The sequence below is a fragment of the Rhynchophorus ferrugineus genome, unplaced genomic scaffold, assembly GCF_030347505.1.
Source record: "Rhynchophorus ferrugineus isolate W39M unplaced genomic scaffold, kcgeb_rfMv2 rfM2, whole genome shotgun sequence".
Classification (NCBI taxonomy): domain Eukaryota; kingdom Metazoa; phylum Arthropoda; class Insecta; order Coleoptera; family Curculionidae; genus Rhynchophorus; species Rhynchophorus ferrugineus.
Genome location: NW_027472581.1, coordinates 68204161 through 68223992, shown reverse-complemented (window position 1 = coordinate 68223992; position 19832 = coordinate 68204161). Strand labels below are relative to the sequence as shown.

General features: G+C 31.9%; 1 protein-coding gene across 1 annotated transcript; it reads right to left on the bottom strand.

Moving 5' to 3' along the window:
* Positions 1–1529: 1529 nt before the first annotated feature.
* LOC143191275 (hematopoietically-expressed homeobox protein hhex) lies at positions 1530–12045 on the bottom strand. Its single transcript, XM_076396185.1, has 3 exons — positions 11480–12045; positions 3450–3685; positions 1530–1727 (listed from the first exon to the last, which is right to left on the bottom strand). The coding sequence occupies exons 1-3, from the start codon at positions 11784–11786 to the stop codon at positions 1623–1625; spliced, it is 648 nt and encodes a 215-aa protein (XP_076252300.1). The 5' UTR covers positions 11787–12045; the 3' UTR covers positions 1530–1622.
* Positions 12046–19832: the final 7787 nt, after the last annotated feature.

The window sequence follows — 19832 nt, the reverse complement described above, 5'->3', positions numbered from 1 at the left end:
ACGATTTGTCCTTTGCTTCAAAATAGGTCTGAGTTTTGGCGATCACCCCTTCATTCGACGAAAATTTCTTCCCAGCGAGCAGGGAATAGTCTCTGGGGGCCAGATCTGGCGCATGCGGCGGTTGAGGAAGCAATTCGAAGCCTAATTCATGAATTTTTGCCATCGTTTTCACTGACTTGTGACACGATGCATTGTCTTGACGAAGTCTCATGTCTTTCTTTTTCTTCAAATGCGTTTTTCGGCGATTTCGTCCTTCAAACCGTCCAATAAGATCATGTATTAGTCGTTGTTGATGGTCCTTCCTTTTTTAAGGTAGTCAATGAAAATTATTCCATGCGTATCCCAAAATACAGACGCCATAACCTTGCCAGCAGATTGTTGCGTTTTCCCACGCTTTGGAGCGGGTTTATCGTGTGCAGTGCACTCGGAAGGCTGTCGTTTGGATTACGGAGTGAAATGTTGAAGCCATGATTCATCCATTGACACATATCGATGCAAAAACTCGGGTTTATTACGCTTGATCATCTTCAAACACTGCTTCAAATCATCAATTTGTCGTTGTTTTTGGTCAAAAGTGAGCTCGCGCGGTACCCACTTTGCACCACACAGAGCTTTCTCATACCCAAATATTCGTGAATGATATGATGTACACGTTCAGTTGATATCTTTAGGGTGATATTTTTATCTGCTATTTCATTCAATTTCAATTTACGGTCATTCAAAATCATTTTGTGGATTTTTTAAATGTTTTCGTCTGGAAAAACCTCTTTTGCTCATTTCACCACGTCTAAACTTAGCATACCAATCCTTGACGGTTGATTTTCCTGGAGCAGTGTCCGGAGACTCAAACGGCATCAAGTCAAGTTTTTATTTAAACCGTATTTTTTCCATTCAAAAAGGAATATTTTATCTTTACGCGAAATTCCTTTTTAACCATTTTTTTCACAATAACAAAAGTTACTTCACTCAAAATGCTGTAATTCACAAATTAATGATCCGACAGCTGTCAAATGTATACGCGCATCTTTTGAGGTTTAGGGCTAACTGAAAAACATATGGATTGAATTCTAGTAACGCCATCTGTCAGGCTGGGGACTTTTCAATTGACCTGTTATTAAACCTAAATTTAAGTTTAAAATTAAGAACCACAATACATTAATTCTTTAATATTAACTACCAGTTTTATAGGTTTATTACGAACTATTAACTGAACTATTTGGAATTAAATTTTGTTATATTCTTTAGTAAAGTATATAATATTTATGCAACCCTACATATGGAACGCTCATTTTTCGATAATTAATTAATGCATGCCTAATACGGCAACAGTAATAGTAGAATTTATTTTTTAAAATTCAGACTAAAAAAATAATAAATATTTATTGGCACTGCCTGACAATTTAGTTTATCTTTTTCCTGGAACCCGCAATAATTTTTTTGATTATATTAATTTATTTAAACTCTTGATTTGTTTAGATTATATATTTTATTGTAAATTTTTAGAGCTTAAAATCATAATAAAAATACAGTTGATTTAAGTATTTATTATAAAACTTATTTATTAACACATTAAACCTAATCAAACCTTAATTAAAAATAAACAAAATAAATGCAGTGTGCTGTTAAGCTGCAGAATTTGATAGAGGTGATTTCATTTCGCTGTTTGGTGAGGAACAACTCGCATTTCTTCTCCATTTGGCTCTTCGGTTTTGAAACCAGGTTTTCACCTGAAAGAAGAAAACTATATTTTAAGAATTTTAGCTTTTATAAAGAACAAAATAATAAATATAAAAATAATCCATAATTTGTTTTGTATCTTCATATAGTTTTGGATTTAAATCGTTTAATCAAAAATTATAGGAACTAATGTCAATACACACACAGTTTAGGTCATTAACAGCTCACCAAGAATCTATAACTAAAGCTAAAACAGAGTTGGCTATTTGATTTGTACATAAAGCTAAATTATTCATTCAACCATTCTTTCCATTTCTGCCCCATCGATGCAAAGAGATGGTAATAGTATTGTCCTCAACCGATAACTCCTGCAATTCCGCATATTCAAATATGTTCGGCCTATCAAGGCCTTCTTTGTCTTGAATGTTACTTTTTATTTTTCGGTTTTTTTCTTTTGACGAAAAAAATATGTGTTGCAAATACACCTTTTCAGGCACAAACTTGATATATTCAAAAATGTATAAACATATAATAGTTATAATAGTTAAACTTATAATAGTTATTTTAACATATGTATCAAATCAAAATATTGCATACTTATTATGAGTGAAATCTGTTACAAAATCTGGAAAATAATTAGCGATACATTTGGTAAATAAAAGTGCTAGTGATGGAGTTTTTTTATACTAATACCATAACTTTAATCAGTATAGAGTTTTGCTGCAAATGATTTAAAAAGTAAATTTTGTTTTGTTCAGCTATTCATCAGTTACTAATTGGAGGAAAAGTAATTTAGTTTTCCTATTAGATATCTTTTAAGTTGAATATATCTAGTAATGCTAGTTAACTGAAACCATACTATGCCTTTCGATCAGTACATTAGTCTTTCGATCAGTACAAAGTTATTGTTATTAGAAAATATAGTTCACATTGATCAAAAATAGTGTGCTGCTCATACTGACGCGTGCTTAAGTGCATCCTAGCACCAGAACTGGTTTGTTCTTTTTCATTCAATGAATGGAAATGATGTGTGAGATGAATCCCGGTGCGGGTGGTCTAATTTTTGAACAAGACGATAATATTGGTAAAAATCATTTACACAAAATCGGATAACAAAAGAACCCTGTTGCTTAGATTTCAGAGCGATAGTGAAAAATCTAATGATCTTTATATTAATTTATGGCGATTCATATTGAAACGAAAATCATATCATTTTTGTCGAAAACTATGAAAAGATCACATACAACAATAATATGCAAAAATTAGTGCGATTGGATCCAGGAAAGCTTCACAAACGGACGCAAAGCCCGTATTGATGCCGAGAAAAGTGATGCTAAGTGTTATTAAGAAAAAATACGTTACTTTTCATTACGACAACGCTAGACCACCCACATATTCAGTGATTTCAGAAGTTGAGAGAAATTGATTGGGAAGGTTTAAAGGGATTGGAAAGAATAAAATTCACTTGATGATGTAAAACTGCTTTCAAAAAAGATTATAAATTTTCTTTCACCTAGAAATCTTAGTAGAACTTATACATTGATAAAATTATAATTTTATCAAAAAATTAAAAAAATCTATTAAATTTATTAGTTAAAAACTTATAATTATTTACAAATTTACGTGAAGAAATCTGCCTCGAAGGCATGAATTAGTCGAAATTACTTTCCCAAACTTATTATATTATAATATTACTGCATATATTTGGTAATGAATTGCCACACAAAACTGAGATATCTTATTATGATAAATTATAGGTAAAAATATGTCACCTGTCTATCGGAGAGCTTCAAGGAGTGCGCTAAAACTTTTCTGTCTTCAGGACTGAGATATTTTTGCCAGGAGAATTTGCTCTCCAGAGCTTTTGTCTGACTGGGTGAGAATCGTACTTGATTTCTCCTTTTCGACACATGAGAACACATCGCTAGACTGAAAGGCAACATGTGACTGTATGTAGTTTGGTTGTATAGCTTTTCCGGATAAATTATGGTGGGTGAATAGCAATCAACTGTAACAAATATTTTATTATATTAATTGCAAAAAACATTCAACTAAAATTATGTATCATAGTTCTATTTTTTATGTTTAAGTCTGTAATGTAGTAAGTATCTTTATAAATTAAATTAACAAGAGCAGAGTGGCGCAGTGGAAGCGTGCTGGGCCCATAACCCAGAGGTCCGTGGATCGAAACCATGCTCTGCTAGGAATTTTTTTTTCGTTGTAATTATTTAAATAATAGGTTTTCTTTTGCTTATTTCTGTAAGCACGTATAAATCAAACTCTCTTTAATTTTTTTAAAATTATTATCTTTGGTAGTTCCACAATCTATCCTTAGGGCAATAAATATTTGTTGTGCTTATTTTATATTTTTTTAATTCAAATTAGATTTTGTTATTGAATATTACAAAATTGGTTTGGTTATTTGTTTAAAATTTAAAGGAAATTATGTCAATTATGATATAACGACAATAAAAAACACTTATTCGATGTATTATTTTAAGATTACAAATATTACAAAATAAATTAACGACCATGCCCCAGCAGGATTCGAACCCGCGACTATTGCAACATTAGGTGGACCGTGATTAAAATTATGATTAGAATAGAAATGTATTTGATTTTATAGGAAGTTGATTGTTTAACTATTTATAAGTTTCAAAAATATTAGCTGCTTGAATGTATTCTGATAATTTTTTACATTTATTGAGCCTGACTCGATTCAAACTCGCATAGAACTTTCAAACGGTTTAGCAGTTGATGAAATAATTATTTCCAGAATTTTATATTCCATGGAAAAGTTCCAAAAATTCCATTCATCAAAAGTCTGACACACGTTGCGAGAGTTACATATTGTTTGTGCACTGTTTGTACCTCGAATGGGAAGTTCTTCCCCATCCAGCGAAATCAACAGATATAGCATCTCCTGATTATTACTTGTTCTGGCTGACATACGACATCAATATGCCGAAAAAGTGCGAAAATGTACCAAATAAACATTGTTCTTTTGACACGGTAGCGTCATATTATCAGAAAGATTGGAAACATGGAAAGCCATGGAAAGTATAATTAATAATATATATTGCATTAACTTTTCTCATTAAAATACTTTCATATATAGTCTATTCAAAATAACAGCGAACTCACGTCATCAATATTTTTAATGTATTGTCTGCCGCAAATTGTAACTTCATTTTAGAAATAGACTATCATTTCCTTTTCAATTTATACCAGTTAAAAAGAGAGGCAATTCTGTCTGACATGTTCGAACAATTGTAATAGAAACAGCCTGCAAAAGTCTTCCGGTTGTCAAACGCCTGCAAAATCCTTCAAAATATTAATTGTAATTAGAAACCGTTAAACGTTGTTTTAACGCTTTGCTTGTTGTAATAAATTTTAAATTTTCTGAAAATATATTTTAACGTGTTGGAGCTGCACTGAATATTAGTATGGATACGGTCACTGAAATATGTCAAAAGATGAAACATGTTATCTTGGATTCGCCGAAGAAAAAACCGTCACTATACGAAGGGGTGACGAATCAAGATCAGCTTGATGTTAACTCTATCAGAGATCAAATATATGAAATGCATAAACACAGTGAGTATAAACATAATTTTATACAATTAGTTCAGAGTAAACTGTTAGTCTGAAAAGTATCTAGAAAAAGTTTAGAGATATGCAGCTCTTTGAGGCATGTAGAGCATCCTTTCATAGACTGTAAGGTAATATAGAATTTAAATGGTGTAAAGATAACACACGAAGGGATCTAATGGAACTTCCAGATTTTGCTTTTAAAGAATAAAATTTTTAAAAGTATATAATAAAATCAAGGAAGACTTATTACTTCAATATATGTATTTATATGAGACATGAATATTTTAGAATGAATAGTGTTAATCAACAAAAGTTGATGTTGTTGGGAATAACAATTGATTAGGTTTTATAAGTCATAACATTTATTAATAATTCTTTGCAGATATATTGTCATTCATGCTGGAAATATAAATGGGTAATAACATCTTCGGTTTGGATGATCTAGATAAGATACACTGAAAAGAAATTGATAAATGATAGGATCTTGAACAAATGTTAGATATATTGGAATAACAAGTTATTCGTTTGAATCAAACTTTCTGAATATGCGATTATGATTCAACGCTGACAATTTACGAGACAAGGTGATGAGAGTGGAAACAACTAAAGGTGAGTATGTAATTAATATATCATAAATGTAAAAAATCTTATTGTGTAGTATAAAAGATTTATGTGTACAGATATTACACGCATATATATGAGTATTTGGTTAAAATATGTGAGGGGAGAAAGAATACTAACTGTCTTGCACATATGACAAATGCATTAATGAGAATGCAGTGATTAAATCTAGTTTTATCGAGAAAGATTTATACAGGAAGTAACAGAACAAATTAAGGAGAAATACAGTGATACCAAAATAACTTTTTAACCATTATATATTTCACTTATTCAAAATACTATAGTTTTAAATAATCCTTAATAACTAAAACTGTTTGTTTAAAACAAAACAAAAAAAAATTAAAACTAGTCTTTGTTTAAAAAGGTTATCTCGAAGGTTTTAAAGAATTATCGTAATATATTTAACAGGCACCGTTTTTAGCATTCAACTCATGTTGTACTTGGATTGAATCAATTAAATGTTGTAACTGCTTTAATTTAGCAATAGGAATCAATGGCTACGATATCTAACACCATTTTTTTAATCAATTGTTCTTTCTTCAGACCCTTTGATGTAAGAATTTAAGTAAGTGTCGGGTTCCCTATTTAAACAAGTACAGCTAACTAGTAGAATCATCTTTTGCATCCCAATTTTCTGTTTTGTGATATAATGGCATTTAGGCCACGTTATAGCCACGTGATAAGGCCACGTTATTTTTGACGATGAGTAAATTATATCATATGAAATTCAGTTCTTTATTTTTACAACACATTTTTATCAGCGATTTTATATTTTGGATGATATTTTGATCAATTAGTTGCAATCCAGGCGTCCACTATGTTTTTGTTTTAAGTTGAAACAGTTGTTTTCAACTATTTCATAAATTATTTTTAACATTATTCGTTTGTGGCAAAGCATTTCATACATAGTGATCGAAATATTCTTTAACTATATTGATTTCAATAACCTCTTCAGCAATTTTTCCTCTGGTAATCTCAATACTGATTGTACATAATACTGGTTGCCAAGAGCTTTATGATTTCTGCAATAAGATGGTGGTGGAGGTAGCGCTATGGGATAATAATTTCTGGTAATTCAAAATCCTACTTACCATTACAATCGTCGTTACTTCTGGGTGTCATCTAGCTTGATTATAATGACAAAAATGATTATTACGCTAAATTTTACGTTCATGCCTATTGCCAATCATAAGCATCCATGTTCAAAGCAGGATTTGAAGTTAAGACGTTTTTGACGTGATGCTTCTATTTACAACCAAAACGACACTGGCTTATTATTTATAAAATGTGGTGTTTCTGTCTGCAACGATCAATAAATATTTTTGATTTTAAAAATAGATTGTGCATTTGTTTTAATCACCAAACGAAATAAAAGCCTATAGACCTATATCGCTGCTGCCAGTAGTATCTAAGGTTTTTGAAAAACTTCTGTTGAAAAACATGACATATTGAAATACATTGAAAGAACAGTTGATCAGGTCTACAGAATAACAGATGTTACTGAAAAAGCCTACGAAACTATAAAAGTATGCTAAATTAAGCCTTTAATAAGGTTGACATGAAGGCCTTGTTCATAAACTACAGAAAATGTTATCAAAACAGCACACCGAACTACTGGGGCCAATGCTTTGTCTACTCTACACTTGTGATATACCACAAATGGAGAATATTACGATGGCTACATTTGCTGATGATACTGCGAGTATAGCTGTCGGAGACAAGAGTGAAGAAACCATACGAAATTTGCAACAGGCAAGTGACAATATAAATTATTGGACACAGGCCTGGAAAATAAAAATTAACAAAAGTAAATCTGTGCATGTGCAGTTCACTTACAATCAGACCATACAAGCACCAATAATATTAAATAATACTATCATTTCATATTGCAACAACGTTAAATATCTCGGAATGAATCTTGATGCAAAACTTCGCTGGAATGGGCATATAAAGAAGAAAAGAAGAGAACTGGAACTGAAATATAGGAAAATATACTGGCTAATTGGAAGAAAAGCACGATTATCAGTACATTGTTATTATATAAGCAAATAAATAAATATTTAATAAATAATAAATATAATAGTATATAAGTATTATTATATATATAATAATAATAATAAATTCATACATATTTCTGTCCGAGATCGCAACATAAATGAAGTTATTTCTATAAGAGTAACAATCAGTACACGGTTAAGGAACAAATCCAGAGATGCAACGGTTTGGACATGTCTGTCGAATGAAAAATGAAAGAATGAAAAGCGAAAGCGGGAGACTAACATTATTCAATCAGAACAGTTGCGGCTGATCTCCATAGCGATATTTAGTCAAGAATATTCGTCCGGAGGCACCAACAACGTATTGGTTGAGAAGTAGACATTCTCATTGAGCGCCTGCAATGGTTGTACGTTTAGATCTTAGGTAGTCTGACTTATGTGTAAATACTTAGTAGCGTTACTCTAGTAAATAACAGAACACCACATTGAACAGTTTACACCCACTAAGTAAGATTGCAAGAAATTACACCTAATGTATAATTCCCTGCTCATCTATTAGTTACGATAATTTTTGTAACTTTAATTAGTGATAACTATTACCATTTTACTTCATAAATTCGTTGTGGCACGAAAGGTATTTTTGAGCTCTAAGAAGAAATTGAGTTAGAATTGAGCGAATGATCTGAATTTCAAAGCTATAAAGCAATTTTTTTATTAACGAAGGTAATCCACCAATGAAAGTCGTTTTGCGTTCAAAAGAATTTATGGTAAACTTCCTTAACCGATATCTGAATTCAAATTCACATTTAAGCTAAGGAGCTAGGTTTAAATCACTCCCTGAATCACTTCTACAATATTATTTTGATTCAAGATTATGGTAGTACACCAAGTCTCATTTCTAATGATGAGGTGATACATAAAATCAATTTATTTTGCAACAGTGGCTATAGTTTTTTACTTCATTCATGGAAAATGACATAACTACAAATTTGGCTGTATCTTTAAAACTTATGCTGATTTATGGGCTTTAGAATAATCCAGTAGCTTTTCCTGAAACATTACCAAAATGCTACAAATTTTTATGGCTTTATCCTCCATTTAGATAATAGTTATTTCTGAGTTTTATATAGTTTTCGTCACTAAGTTCTTAAAATTCAGCTTAAAAGTTTATTTAGTTAGAATTATTACATGGTATAATTTTACTTTTATGTTGTTTGTTATGTTTTACTGTTGTTATGTGTTATGTTTAACACATGTTTTTTTTAATTGAATGATGAATCCTTGACAACTCAACTTATATTATTTTGTCTTGTATTCATTATTTTCTTCAGATTAATGCAATTAATTAATTAGTTTTATAGGGTTAACGGAAGAACTGTCGGCTGCCAAGAAAAATATGAATATATCGATATATCGGAGAGAACATTATCGAAATATTTTTTGCAACAACTAGAAAAAATATCGATATATTACAAAAGATATATCGATATTTTTAAGAAAAAATAAAAATATTGATATAGCGGTTCAGTATCATATATTAAAATATAAATATTTTAAAAAACAGCGATATGTTTTTAACAAATCTTAAAAATGAAATACCAAAATAAGTGAAACCGTCCATTGATATATTTCATATTTGTATTCTATTCACGTAGGTGGATTATATATACCATGCAAAACTATACATTCAGATCGTACCCAGGTGACTAACTAGTTCCTAGAGTATAGTGCGTTCCTGGATCTGTAAAAAACATCCTGATATGATTGGGGATCAAAGAGAAGATGTCATTTATTCTTGAAATGAATTCGTTTTAGTAAAGCAAAAAGCTGGATTTAATTTTTACATAAATCAAAACTGGTCTAGCCGATATAATTATTCCAGAAGGAGCATAAGGCTGTTTTCTTTTGAGTTCATTAAACCAAGCGGAATAAAAAAAGTTATCAAACAAAGCGTTCCTTGAAAGTTGAAGAAGTTTGCAGTTGAGTGTGTACAGCCATCAAATGCAGAGTGAAATAGAAACATCCCTAATATGTGGATTTTTGGAATTTGGATATTCTGAAGTTAAAAAAAACACCCCTAAACATAGTTTGTCCGAATATCAACAGAAGGTTTGCAGTCGAAGGTGTACGGTTATCAAAAGTGGACTCAAGTTGCTCAATGTGTCCCTAATCTTGATACAAAAGTCATAACTTATATGTGTATTCAAGATTACAAACTAGTATTAAATACTATTCTTATAATGAAAATACAATGTTATTGACCAGCTGTATATTATTAGATACCATCATAGTTATCATTAGATAATAACAAAATAATACACAATTGTGGCAAGCAATTTATTTTTGTTCTTAATCCTCTATCGTTTGATTATTGGTCTAAATTACCGCTTAATAAGGTAGATGGGAGTATATGCTGCACTCATCGATCAAAAGGGTTTTGAAATGTAGCATTAAGCGATCGCTAGAGGCAATAAAAGTGTCAGAACGACCATCTAAATTTGATAAATTTGTTATTTAGCAACAGTTATTTCATTATGTTCATTTAACGCGTTGAAAAATAATATTAACCGCTAGATAGACTGATCGACTAATCCCAAAACGAGCAAATTACGATATTATCGGAAATCTTTACGCTTGTTGTTATAAAGCGTGTAATCTGTGTCGTGGAATTTCAGTAAACTGTTTGCCGTCGTTCGTTTAAATGTTTTTTTTTAGATACAAATATGACTACTTGTAAAATACAGAACGTTATTAAAAAATTAAAAATCAATTAATTGATATTTGGGACTTATTGTAAGCGATTATTTCAAACCAGATTAAATAATAATTCATTGATTGTAACATTAAGTAGAATCGTGTAATTTATCGTAAAAAAATAACGCACAAAATTAATAATTGATAGTAATTATTTTACAACTATAATTATTTTTTTTATTTTTAACCTTATCAAAGATTCATGCACGTATTACTTTATTTTATGGCTTTTTAACTGAATGAATTTAAGAAATAAATATTAAAACTTGATTTATAAAGATAGTTTTATATTATTTGGAACTTGTTAGATATTTTTGGAAAATCATTACAGGGGTTTTTAAAGAATTAATGAATTTTACTATTATTATTACTAATTAGATTTAAATTAATAAATTTAAATATATATATATTTATATATATATGCGTTTTGTGCTAAATATATATATATATATGCGTTTTTTACAAATATTATTTTTAATAAATAGTATAGTAAATAATTTTAATAAAGTGTAAGTTTATTTATCTATTCGAATTATTTTGGAAGTTCTAGGACTTTTTTCTGCTTATGGACTTTGTACGGTGTGAAATGAATGACGTTATTGATGATGAAAGAGAAGATGAAAGAACCTTCTTTCACCATTTCGATGAATTATAATTAAATTTAGTGTATAATTTTTTTGAGGATTATGACTGTTTTTTATCAATTTTGTTGTTAATTGTGACTATATTAACACACTATATATTAATATTCTGTATTTGAAATTAAATTGTCCTGAGAGAGATTTAAATTTAAAAAATGTGAGGGTTTTCCTTTTCATATTAAAATAATTACTTACTGTTATTCTGGAGATAAATTGAATTGGCGCAACAGCTTGATGAATGATTTCTGGTTAAAGCATCATTTCTGGTACCATCCATTGATGTTGCAGCTGCAGCTAGAGCTAAACGATACGAATGATTCCAATAACCAAAGTAGGTGCTGCCATGATTGTCTTCGTCGTAACTGGGACTCAACACGTCCTTTTCGTGTTCCGAACCAGAACAAGCGATTTCCTCATTCACCTCGTTGTCTGGCAAAGACGACGGCTTGTTTCCCAAGATATCCTCGATGCGAAACGACATAACCCTGTTCCCCGAATTCATCCTGCTGAAATCTCGATAGTACTACATGTCGAACAGCACAAGCCTCTTCCGAAATATACGTTTCTCCGCACGGATAGTTAATCTATGTTGTTTTTATCGCATTAACTTATTTACCGACGATTACAAAGCTGAAATAAACGTATCGAAAAGCTTAGACTATTGCTCGGGATTGCTGTTATTATTATTACTATCGCTGCTTAATACCACATGGATATGAATGGCAAGCGTGTTAGGGATCGGTACCAATTGGACGTCGAATGAGCTATGAGGTAGTCGATTTCCTTAACATGGGTTACGATTTTATCAGTTTATGGTCGGAGTTTCCGTTATGTATAGTGATAAGAGACTGTAGTAGGCAGAATTTTGTTATAGTTCTTAATTGTGCGGTTAAAGAATGTTATTTGTGGTTAAGATTAATGTAAGACTTTCACATCCATATATATGTATATGTATACGTTCATATTGCTTAATGGGTATATTAAAACATAAATAAAAATACTTCTTCCAATGTTACAAAATTCGTATTGCGGTTGGCGAGTTAATACAGTTGGTTATGATAAAGTTTTACGCTTTTTATTTAATTTTGATGAAACAATTTTACATGCTGTTGAATATTATTTTAAATCAATAGATAGTTTTTAGCAATTAATCTTTTTTAACTCTTGTTGACTAGGTTGACTAGAGAAAAATATGCGCAAAGCTAACGGGGGATGTGTAACACGGTTAGCATTAGGTGTACTGGAAAGTCACTACCAGATATTTTTCCGGAAAAATCTATATAATTTTTCAAGAAAATGAAAAAAACAATATTCAAAGTATTCACCATTTGATTCGATGAATGTTGTAAATCTCAGGAAATTAATGGATGCCATCCCAAAAAAAACTATTTGGATCCCATTGATGCTAAAAGTTAATAATCGAACGGAAAAACTGTAACAGGTCAATTGAAAAGTCCCCGGCCTGAGACATAGATTTTAGTTAGCCCTAACCCTCAAAAGATGCGTGTATAAATTTGACAGCTGTCAGATCACTAGTTTGTGAATTATAGCATTTTGAGTGAAGCAACTTGTTGCTGATAAAATATTGCTTTTTGAAGGGAAAAAATAGAATTGGGCTGATACCGAGTTTCCGGAAACTACCCCAAAACAATCAACCATCAAAGATTGGTATGCTAAAATATAAACGATATAGATATAGACGTGGTGAAATGAGCACCGAAGACGGTGAACGCAGTGGAGGCCCAAAAGAGGTTGTTACCGACGAAAACATTTAAGAAATCCACAAAATGATTTTGAATGACCGTAAATTGAAACTGAATGAAATAGCAGGCACTCTAAATACATCACCTGAACGTGTACATCATATCATTCACGAATATTTGGCTATGAGAAAGCTCTGTGCAAAGTGGGAGCCGCGCGAGCTCACTTTTGACCAAAAAACGACGAGTTGATAATTCAGCAGTGTTTGAAGATTATAAAGCGTAATAAACCCGAGTTTTTGCGTCGATATGTGACAATGGTTGAAACATGGTACCATCATTTCACTCCGAAGACCAATTGACAGTCTTCCGAGTGGATTGCACACGATGAACCCGCTCCATAGCGTGGGAAAACGCAACAGTCGGCTGGCAAGGTTATGGCGCCTGTATTTTGGGATGCTTATGGAATAATTTTCATTGGCTACCTTGAAAAAGGAAGGACCATCAACAGCGACTATTACATAGCGTTATTGGACCGTTTGAAGCACGAAATCGCCGAAAAACGGCCGCATTTGCAGAAAAAGAAAGTGAAATGGATGGCAAAAATCCATGAATTGGGTTTCGAATTGCTCCCTCATCCACCGTATTCTCCAGATCTGGCTCTCAGCGACTATTTCTTGTCCTCAAATCTCAAAAGAATGCTCGCTGGGTTGAAATTTTCGTCGAATGAAGAAGTGATTGCCGAAACTGAGGCCTCTTTTGAAACAAAGGACAAATCGTACTACAAAAATAGTATCGAAAAGTTGGAGGGTCGCTATAATCAGTGTATTACCCCTGAAGGGAATTATGTTGAATAAAAAAAACTAATTTTGGCAAAAAAATGTGTTTTACTATGGTAGACCGGGGACTTTTCAATTGACCTGTTATATCCCATCCAAAGGCTTTCAATACACCACGCGAATCTGGTCCCACCAAACACAAAATATTGTCTTGAGACCAAAACGATTTGGTCTAATTTTTTGGGCTTAGGATTTTCAAGGTAAATCACCAGTCACTGTTTGGCGCGATATCACTGCGATTTTCTATTTGCCTGTCATATTTAAAGGTTCTTATAATTGTTTTTGAAGTTCATCCAACTTGTGCACGTCGAGATCACCACTTTTGAATATTCGAAACCACGCCTCAAATGTTTTTAAAGTTAGATCATGTTCACCATAAGTTTCTACCAGCAAACGATGACTTTCGGATGACAGCGAACAAAACGTGACATTTTCAAAGAGGTATAAATCTATGACGGTTTTACTTTCGCAATATATAACATGTGTAACTTTGAAGCTTGACGTCAGTGTCCAATTAAATAACATATGTGTCAAATCATTACATTGTATATTTAAGCCTAGCGATATATGTTAGAAAAACCGGTAATTTGCCGGACTTTCCGGCAAAACTAGTAAGCTTACCGACTTGATAGAAACCAGGAATGTTGCGTTAGATTATTGCCCAATTTGGATACTGTTATGACCCCCAAACATTCTTTATTGGATTTGCCACTTCATCAAGATTCGAAGCCAAAAATTCGGTCGATAAACCTCATAATAATAAAGAGTATGGTATTATGGGTAGAGTATACTGAAAATATATTAATATACAGCTAATAACTTTGTTTCTAAAAATCTAACTTTATTTTCCTTGTTGATGAAATAAAAGAGGGGGTAATTAAAGGGAATTTATCGAATAAAAAAATCTTATTGTTTATCTTATAAATGATTTTAATAACATGCACATAAGCTTTATTATTATTTTGTAACTGTTATTTATATCCGATTATTATTTATTTTACATTTTATTTGTTAAATAAAATAACAACAATATTTTTTATAATATTTATATACACGGGATAGACAAAATCATGTGAACATTATGTTACACGTTAGCAACACTGATTCCGTATTGACAATGCGACGCGTATGCATTGCTCAATTTACATGGTAAGTCTTCTATATATAGGTTATATTTCAATGTATTATATGTTTTGTTCAAGAATGAATAAAACAAGCGATCTGTGAAATGAATGATGTGTCAGACTTGAAAAGAAAGCAAACCGTGGGTGATCGGTGAGCGGGATAGTTTATGACGAAATCATGATTTGAATTGTTTAATTTTTCAGGATAATATCCATAGTAGTGATTCAGCAAATATTTACTTTTAATGTGCTCTTTATCTTTAGCAAATAATAAACCATGTTCTTAAATGTTGATGGACTTTATTCATTACCACAGAATATTCACACACACACACATTAGTATGTTCACAGCTACTTTGGATGGACTATAGTCTATTTAAAATAACACTGAACTCAAGTCTCAACGTCGAGTGTGTTGCCTATCGCATTTTGTAAAATCGGTTTAAAATCAGATCAGAGTCAGAAATATATACGCATTTGGTGTACAGTGATGTTAAAATGTGATATGACGTGATAACATTATCATATTGTAATTGTTTATTTATTTTATTTAGACTAGAATTGTACTGTATGTCAAAGTGAAATCAACTAAAACTCAAAATTGATACGGCAACATTGCGAGGTTTTGACGTCATAAATTTAGATGACGTGAATTCACTGATATGTTGAACAGACTACAAAATATGGTAAAACATCATCGGCCAGGAGAAATAATGGACGAAACCTAAAGTTGACTGACAGAAACCATGGCATTAGCGAGAGAAGAACTCAATACTCACTTGAGTAGTACTGCTTCGGCAAAAACAGTACGATGGGAGCTCTACAAAGCTAATTAATGGAAGAGCTGCGATTGTGAAACCCCCAACCCCGAAAGAAGCTTATTAAGATTTTGTATAGAAAACTCCATAAAAAGTCCGCCATCCGGACTGACTGCCTGTTTTCTACAGTCAAGCAGGGTAGAGGTTTCGTTATGTTTTCGACGGCAATATCATGGAATTTAGTTGGTCCACTCATTCATGCATATGATTATCTTGACATTAGTAATTAGTATTTTGTTACAAGAATGGGAATATATTCTCTTGCAAAATATTCAGACATCCTACAAATACGTACGTCTCTTACGTAACAATTTCCAACATTTTACAGGTCGGTTGCCAGGGCGGTAATGGTGAAACAGATTACCGCGGGTTTTACCACAGGTAGACTGTACCATCGGAAACCCCGAAAAGTTGATGGCCTCCCTGAAATCAATTTTTATGGTCATCTTCCAAATCGAGGTAATTTTCTACAAAAATATGGTAGCTTCTTATATTTCGCCGTTCTTACGGCCTGCCTCTCTTTTACGACAATTAGTATCGTTCCAAAAATGCCAAACTTTTCACTGCTGTGTACTTGATAATAAAAACCCGCATAATAGAGATGCAGAAAAAATATCGATAGTTTTGGCCGATTTTTTTTCACTTCAAAATTTTTTTCAAAATAAATTAAATATAATTTTTAATAAACCTTTAAAATTATATAGAAAAATATAAAATATTATAAAGAAGAAATATTTAGGAAAAAAAAATTTTTAGACTAATATTTCACTATAATATTTTATTATTTTTTATAATATCGATATATGGAAATATCGTTATTTTTTTCGGTGGCCAACATCCCTACTCCAGAAGGTTCTCCCAAAAAGCTTTCTCGGTCATCGGATACCATAAATTAATCTACTTTTATAGTGGACAAGCGTATTTTTAACTTTAGCTTAAATAGTTTCTATTCAAAAGAAACTGAGGATCATATGGGGGAAGGGAGGAAATTGAGGGAAAACCTCAAATTTCGAGGCATGTACAAGGTTTTCATACATTTTTTACCTAAAATAATCAGATATTTATGTATAATGTTATTTCTGAGCTGATGTGATGGAAAATCGGAAGTAGTTCTGTGTAAAAGCCATTCGGTTTGCTTTTTTAAGCACTAACCTATCATATCAAAAGGCGTAGAAATATCGCAGGCAAATATTTCTTTGGCGTTCAGCTCACATGCGGATAAAATACACGGAGATACCGTGAGTTCAATTCCCGATGGGGGCAACAATTTTTTGTTGTTCTAGTTTGATTAGAACATTTGTCAAATCACCTAGACGAGGTAGCTGACACCGGGGCCTGAAGCTTTCCTTATTTTTAATCATTATGTCTTTATTCTTATTTTTTCTCATATGGGTTGCGACTTTACTTGGCGTACCCATTCTAAAGTAAATATCTAACACAAAAAAGAAAAAATACATAAACATTAACAAAAAAATTGAACCGACTTCAAAGAAATAAATAAGGAACTCACTAAAAAGTAAAAAATAATCAAAATTTTAAGTTTAACTAAAAAAAAACATTTAAAACAAAATACGTACATAATAATCGTTGTAATAATTAATACACATATTTTATATTCTACTATATACACTGTGTGTACTTGTGTATGAGCTTAATACTACCTAAATCTATTTATCTATTAACAGTATTATTTTAACCACTATCAACTGATCACTTTGAAGTCGGTACTGAGCCTAACCAATACAAAAATAATAATATAATTTTGTGAAATATACACAAAATTAAATTACCAACAAATCAAATCTAATTTGTTGCTCGGCACCGACTTTAAAATTAACAAGGTAGTAGTTAAAATAATATTCTAAAGTTCTGTTACTACTAAAGTTTTTTGTTGTTAATCATCTTTGTAACACTCGCCATTATTTAAAAAAAAATACAATTGCAATTTATAAAATACAATTAAGTACTTAAATAATTAGTTATTCATTTATTTTTCTTTAAATTTCAAACTTTGTAGTACGGGATCTTTTTATGGAATATTCCGTATTTTAACGGATTTACGTTATACGTGACCTTGCTTTGCGCTTAGATACAGCATCAGTAATCTTCGGATTTTTTCTTATTATCTTATTTTTATGATAAAAATCATTTTAGTGGTTATCGATTATAAGTCATCTAAAGATAAATATGCAGCGTGATTTTTTTCCTGCATTTGGAGTTTTACTCAATCTCAATGTTCTACAAAAATTATTAGTTTCTTCATATTGAACTATATTTAACAATATGATTTATACCCCTCAAAGGTTACTGAGGGATTGATGGTTGTTGAAGAGTTAAGCTTTTAATGAACCCACTCTTATTATCTAATCCATGGGGCTTAGTTAATCTGCTAAGTACGATACCGGAGCCACACCACCGGTTTGTTATATTTTGAAGTCCCTTTTTTAACAACGAGGGTATTATCTGGACTGGACCTTCTGTTTAACGTGGGCTCTGAACCACGGTCCTCAGAATTAAGCCTACCGATTGGCGAGTGACCAACTTAGAGACCATCCCAGAAGACATCTGGTCTTACTTAGATGGTTACAAACGTGACTGGGATGGTTATTCCTTATCGGTTTTTCCGCTGTTGCCTATAAAAACATTTAAAATTACAATCATAAGCATAAAGTACACTAATGTACATAATGTAATGTTCATTCAAGTACATAATGTATATTCATGCCCCAGCAAGAGTCGAACTCGCAATAAAATTTTACAAAGTTACAAACAAAGTCTGCTCATCCTGTCGCCTTGACTACTGCATCAACCTAATTTATCGAGTTTAATAAGGAAGACCTTCGTTTGGTTAAGTTAAGAGGCCCTCTTTATCGATTATAATCAAATAGTTAACTAGTTTCTTCAGTTCAACAACAGTTTCTGTCGCAGTATTTCATTTCTTTCTCTCACATAGAGTATTGTCAGTTTATAGTATTAGGATTGTTCTTTAGGACTAGAATTTCCATCTTCCTCTGGGTTTGTCTTTTTTTGTTTGTCTGTTTGATCTGCTGTGCTTTCTTGTGTCGGGCATTTCTCCTACGATGGAGGTGATCAACTTGCGGCTAAGGTATGGGGAAACTGTCTTTTAATATTTTTTGAAGAGAATTTTTTGATCGCAATCCTGGGTCTTTTGTACACTGAGAGGGGAGAATATCAAAAAAATTTGATGTGGCCATATTGTTCCCACGACTATGGAAGAAACACAAATCCTTTGTAGAATTGCTCCAAGCTATAGTGTTACAGTGATGACACTATCCGGGGTGTTTTCGACCTTATTAAGGCGGGAAATCTGAAAGTGTTACAATGGTCTTATTATTACCACGGGTACGAAAGAAAGACAGATCTGCTGTAGTAGTGCTCCGTGCTACAGTAACCGTAAATAGTACAGAGGGGCGGGAGGTACTCTGTAGGCTCTGTTATTAAAAAGTGATGACCCTCACTTGGCATTCAGCCATCATCACGAGTTGCATAACAACTTGGCTTAAGGAATGACTCGGGCCCCGGGGGCGTCACTCCCCGAACTCAGATAAATGATTTGAGCCCCGTGAGGAACCTTTTGATTTTCAAACGACATTTCTTAGAGCTTATTCTCCGATCCTATAATTCTCATCCTATCATTCTCATAGTTAATTATTTGGGGATGTAATGTAAGAAATAAGTCAATATGATATATCAAAAGCTATTATCGCATGTGAAATCATGAACTTGGACGATATCCATTGATTTATATAAATTTTACATTGTTTTAATTCAATGTTAACCTACGATGTACAGGTTAAATTATAAATTAAGATGAAATTAAAAAGGCTCCTTCGCCATATCGTACTGAAAAGCAATATAATCCCTAAAATTAAATATAATTTTTAGATATAAATATAATTAGTACTAGACCAAACTTTAATATTGATATTATTAACGATGATTTAATATTAGGCTAAAATGTCTGTTTCTGTTCTCTCTGTTCTGTCTCAAATATTGTATCTGTTAGTATTAACTTTAGCATTTCTGGGACTTATTAGTAAATGGGA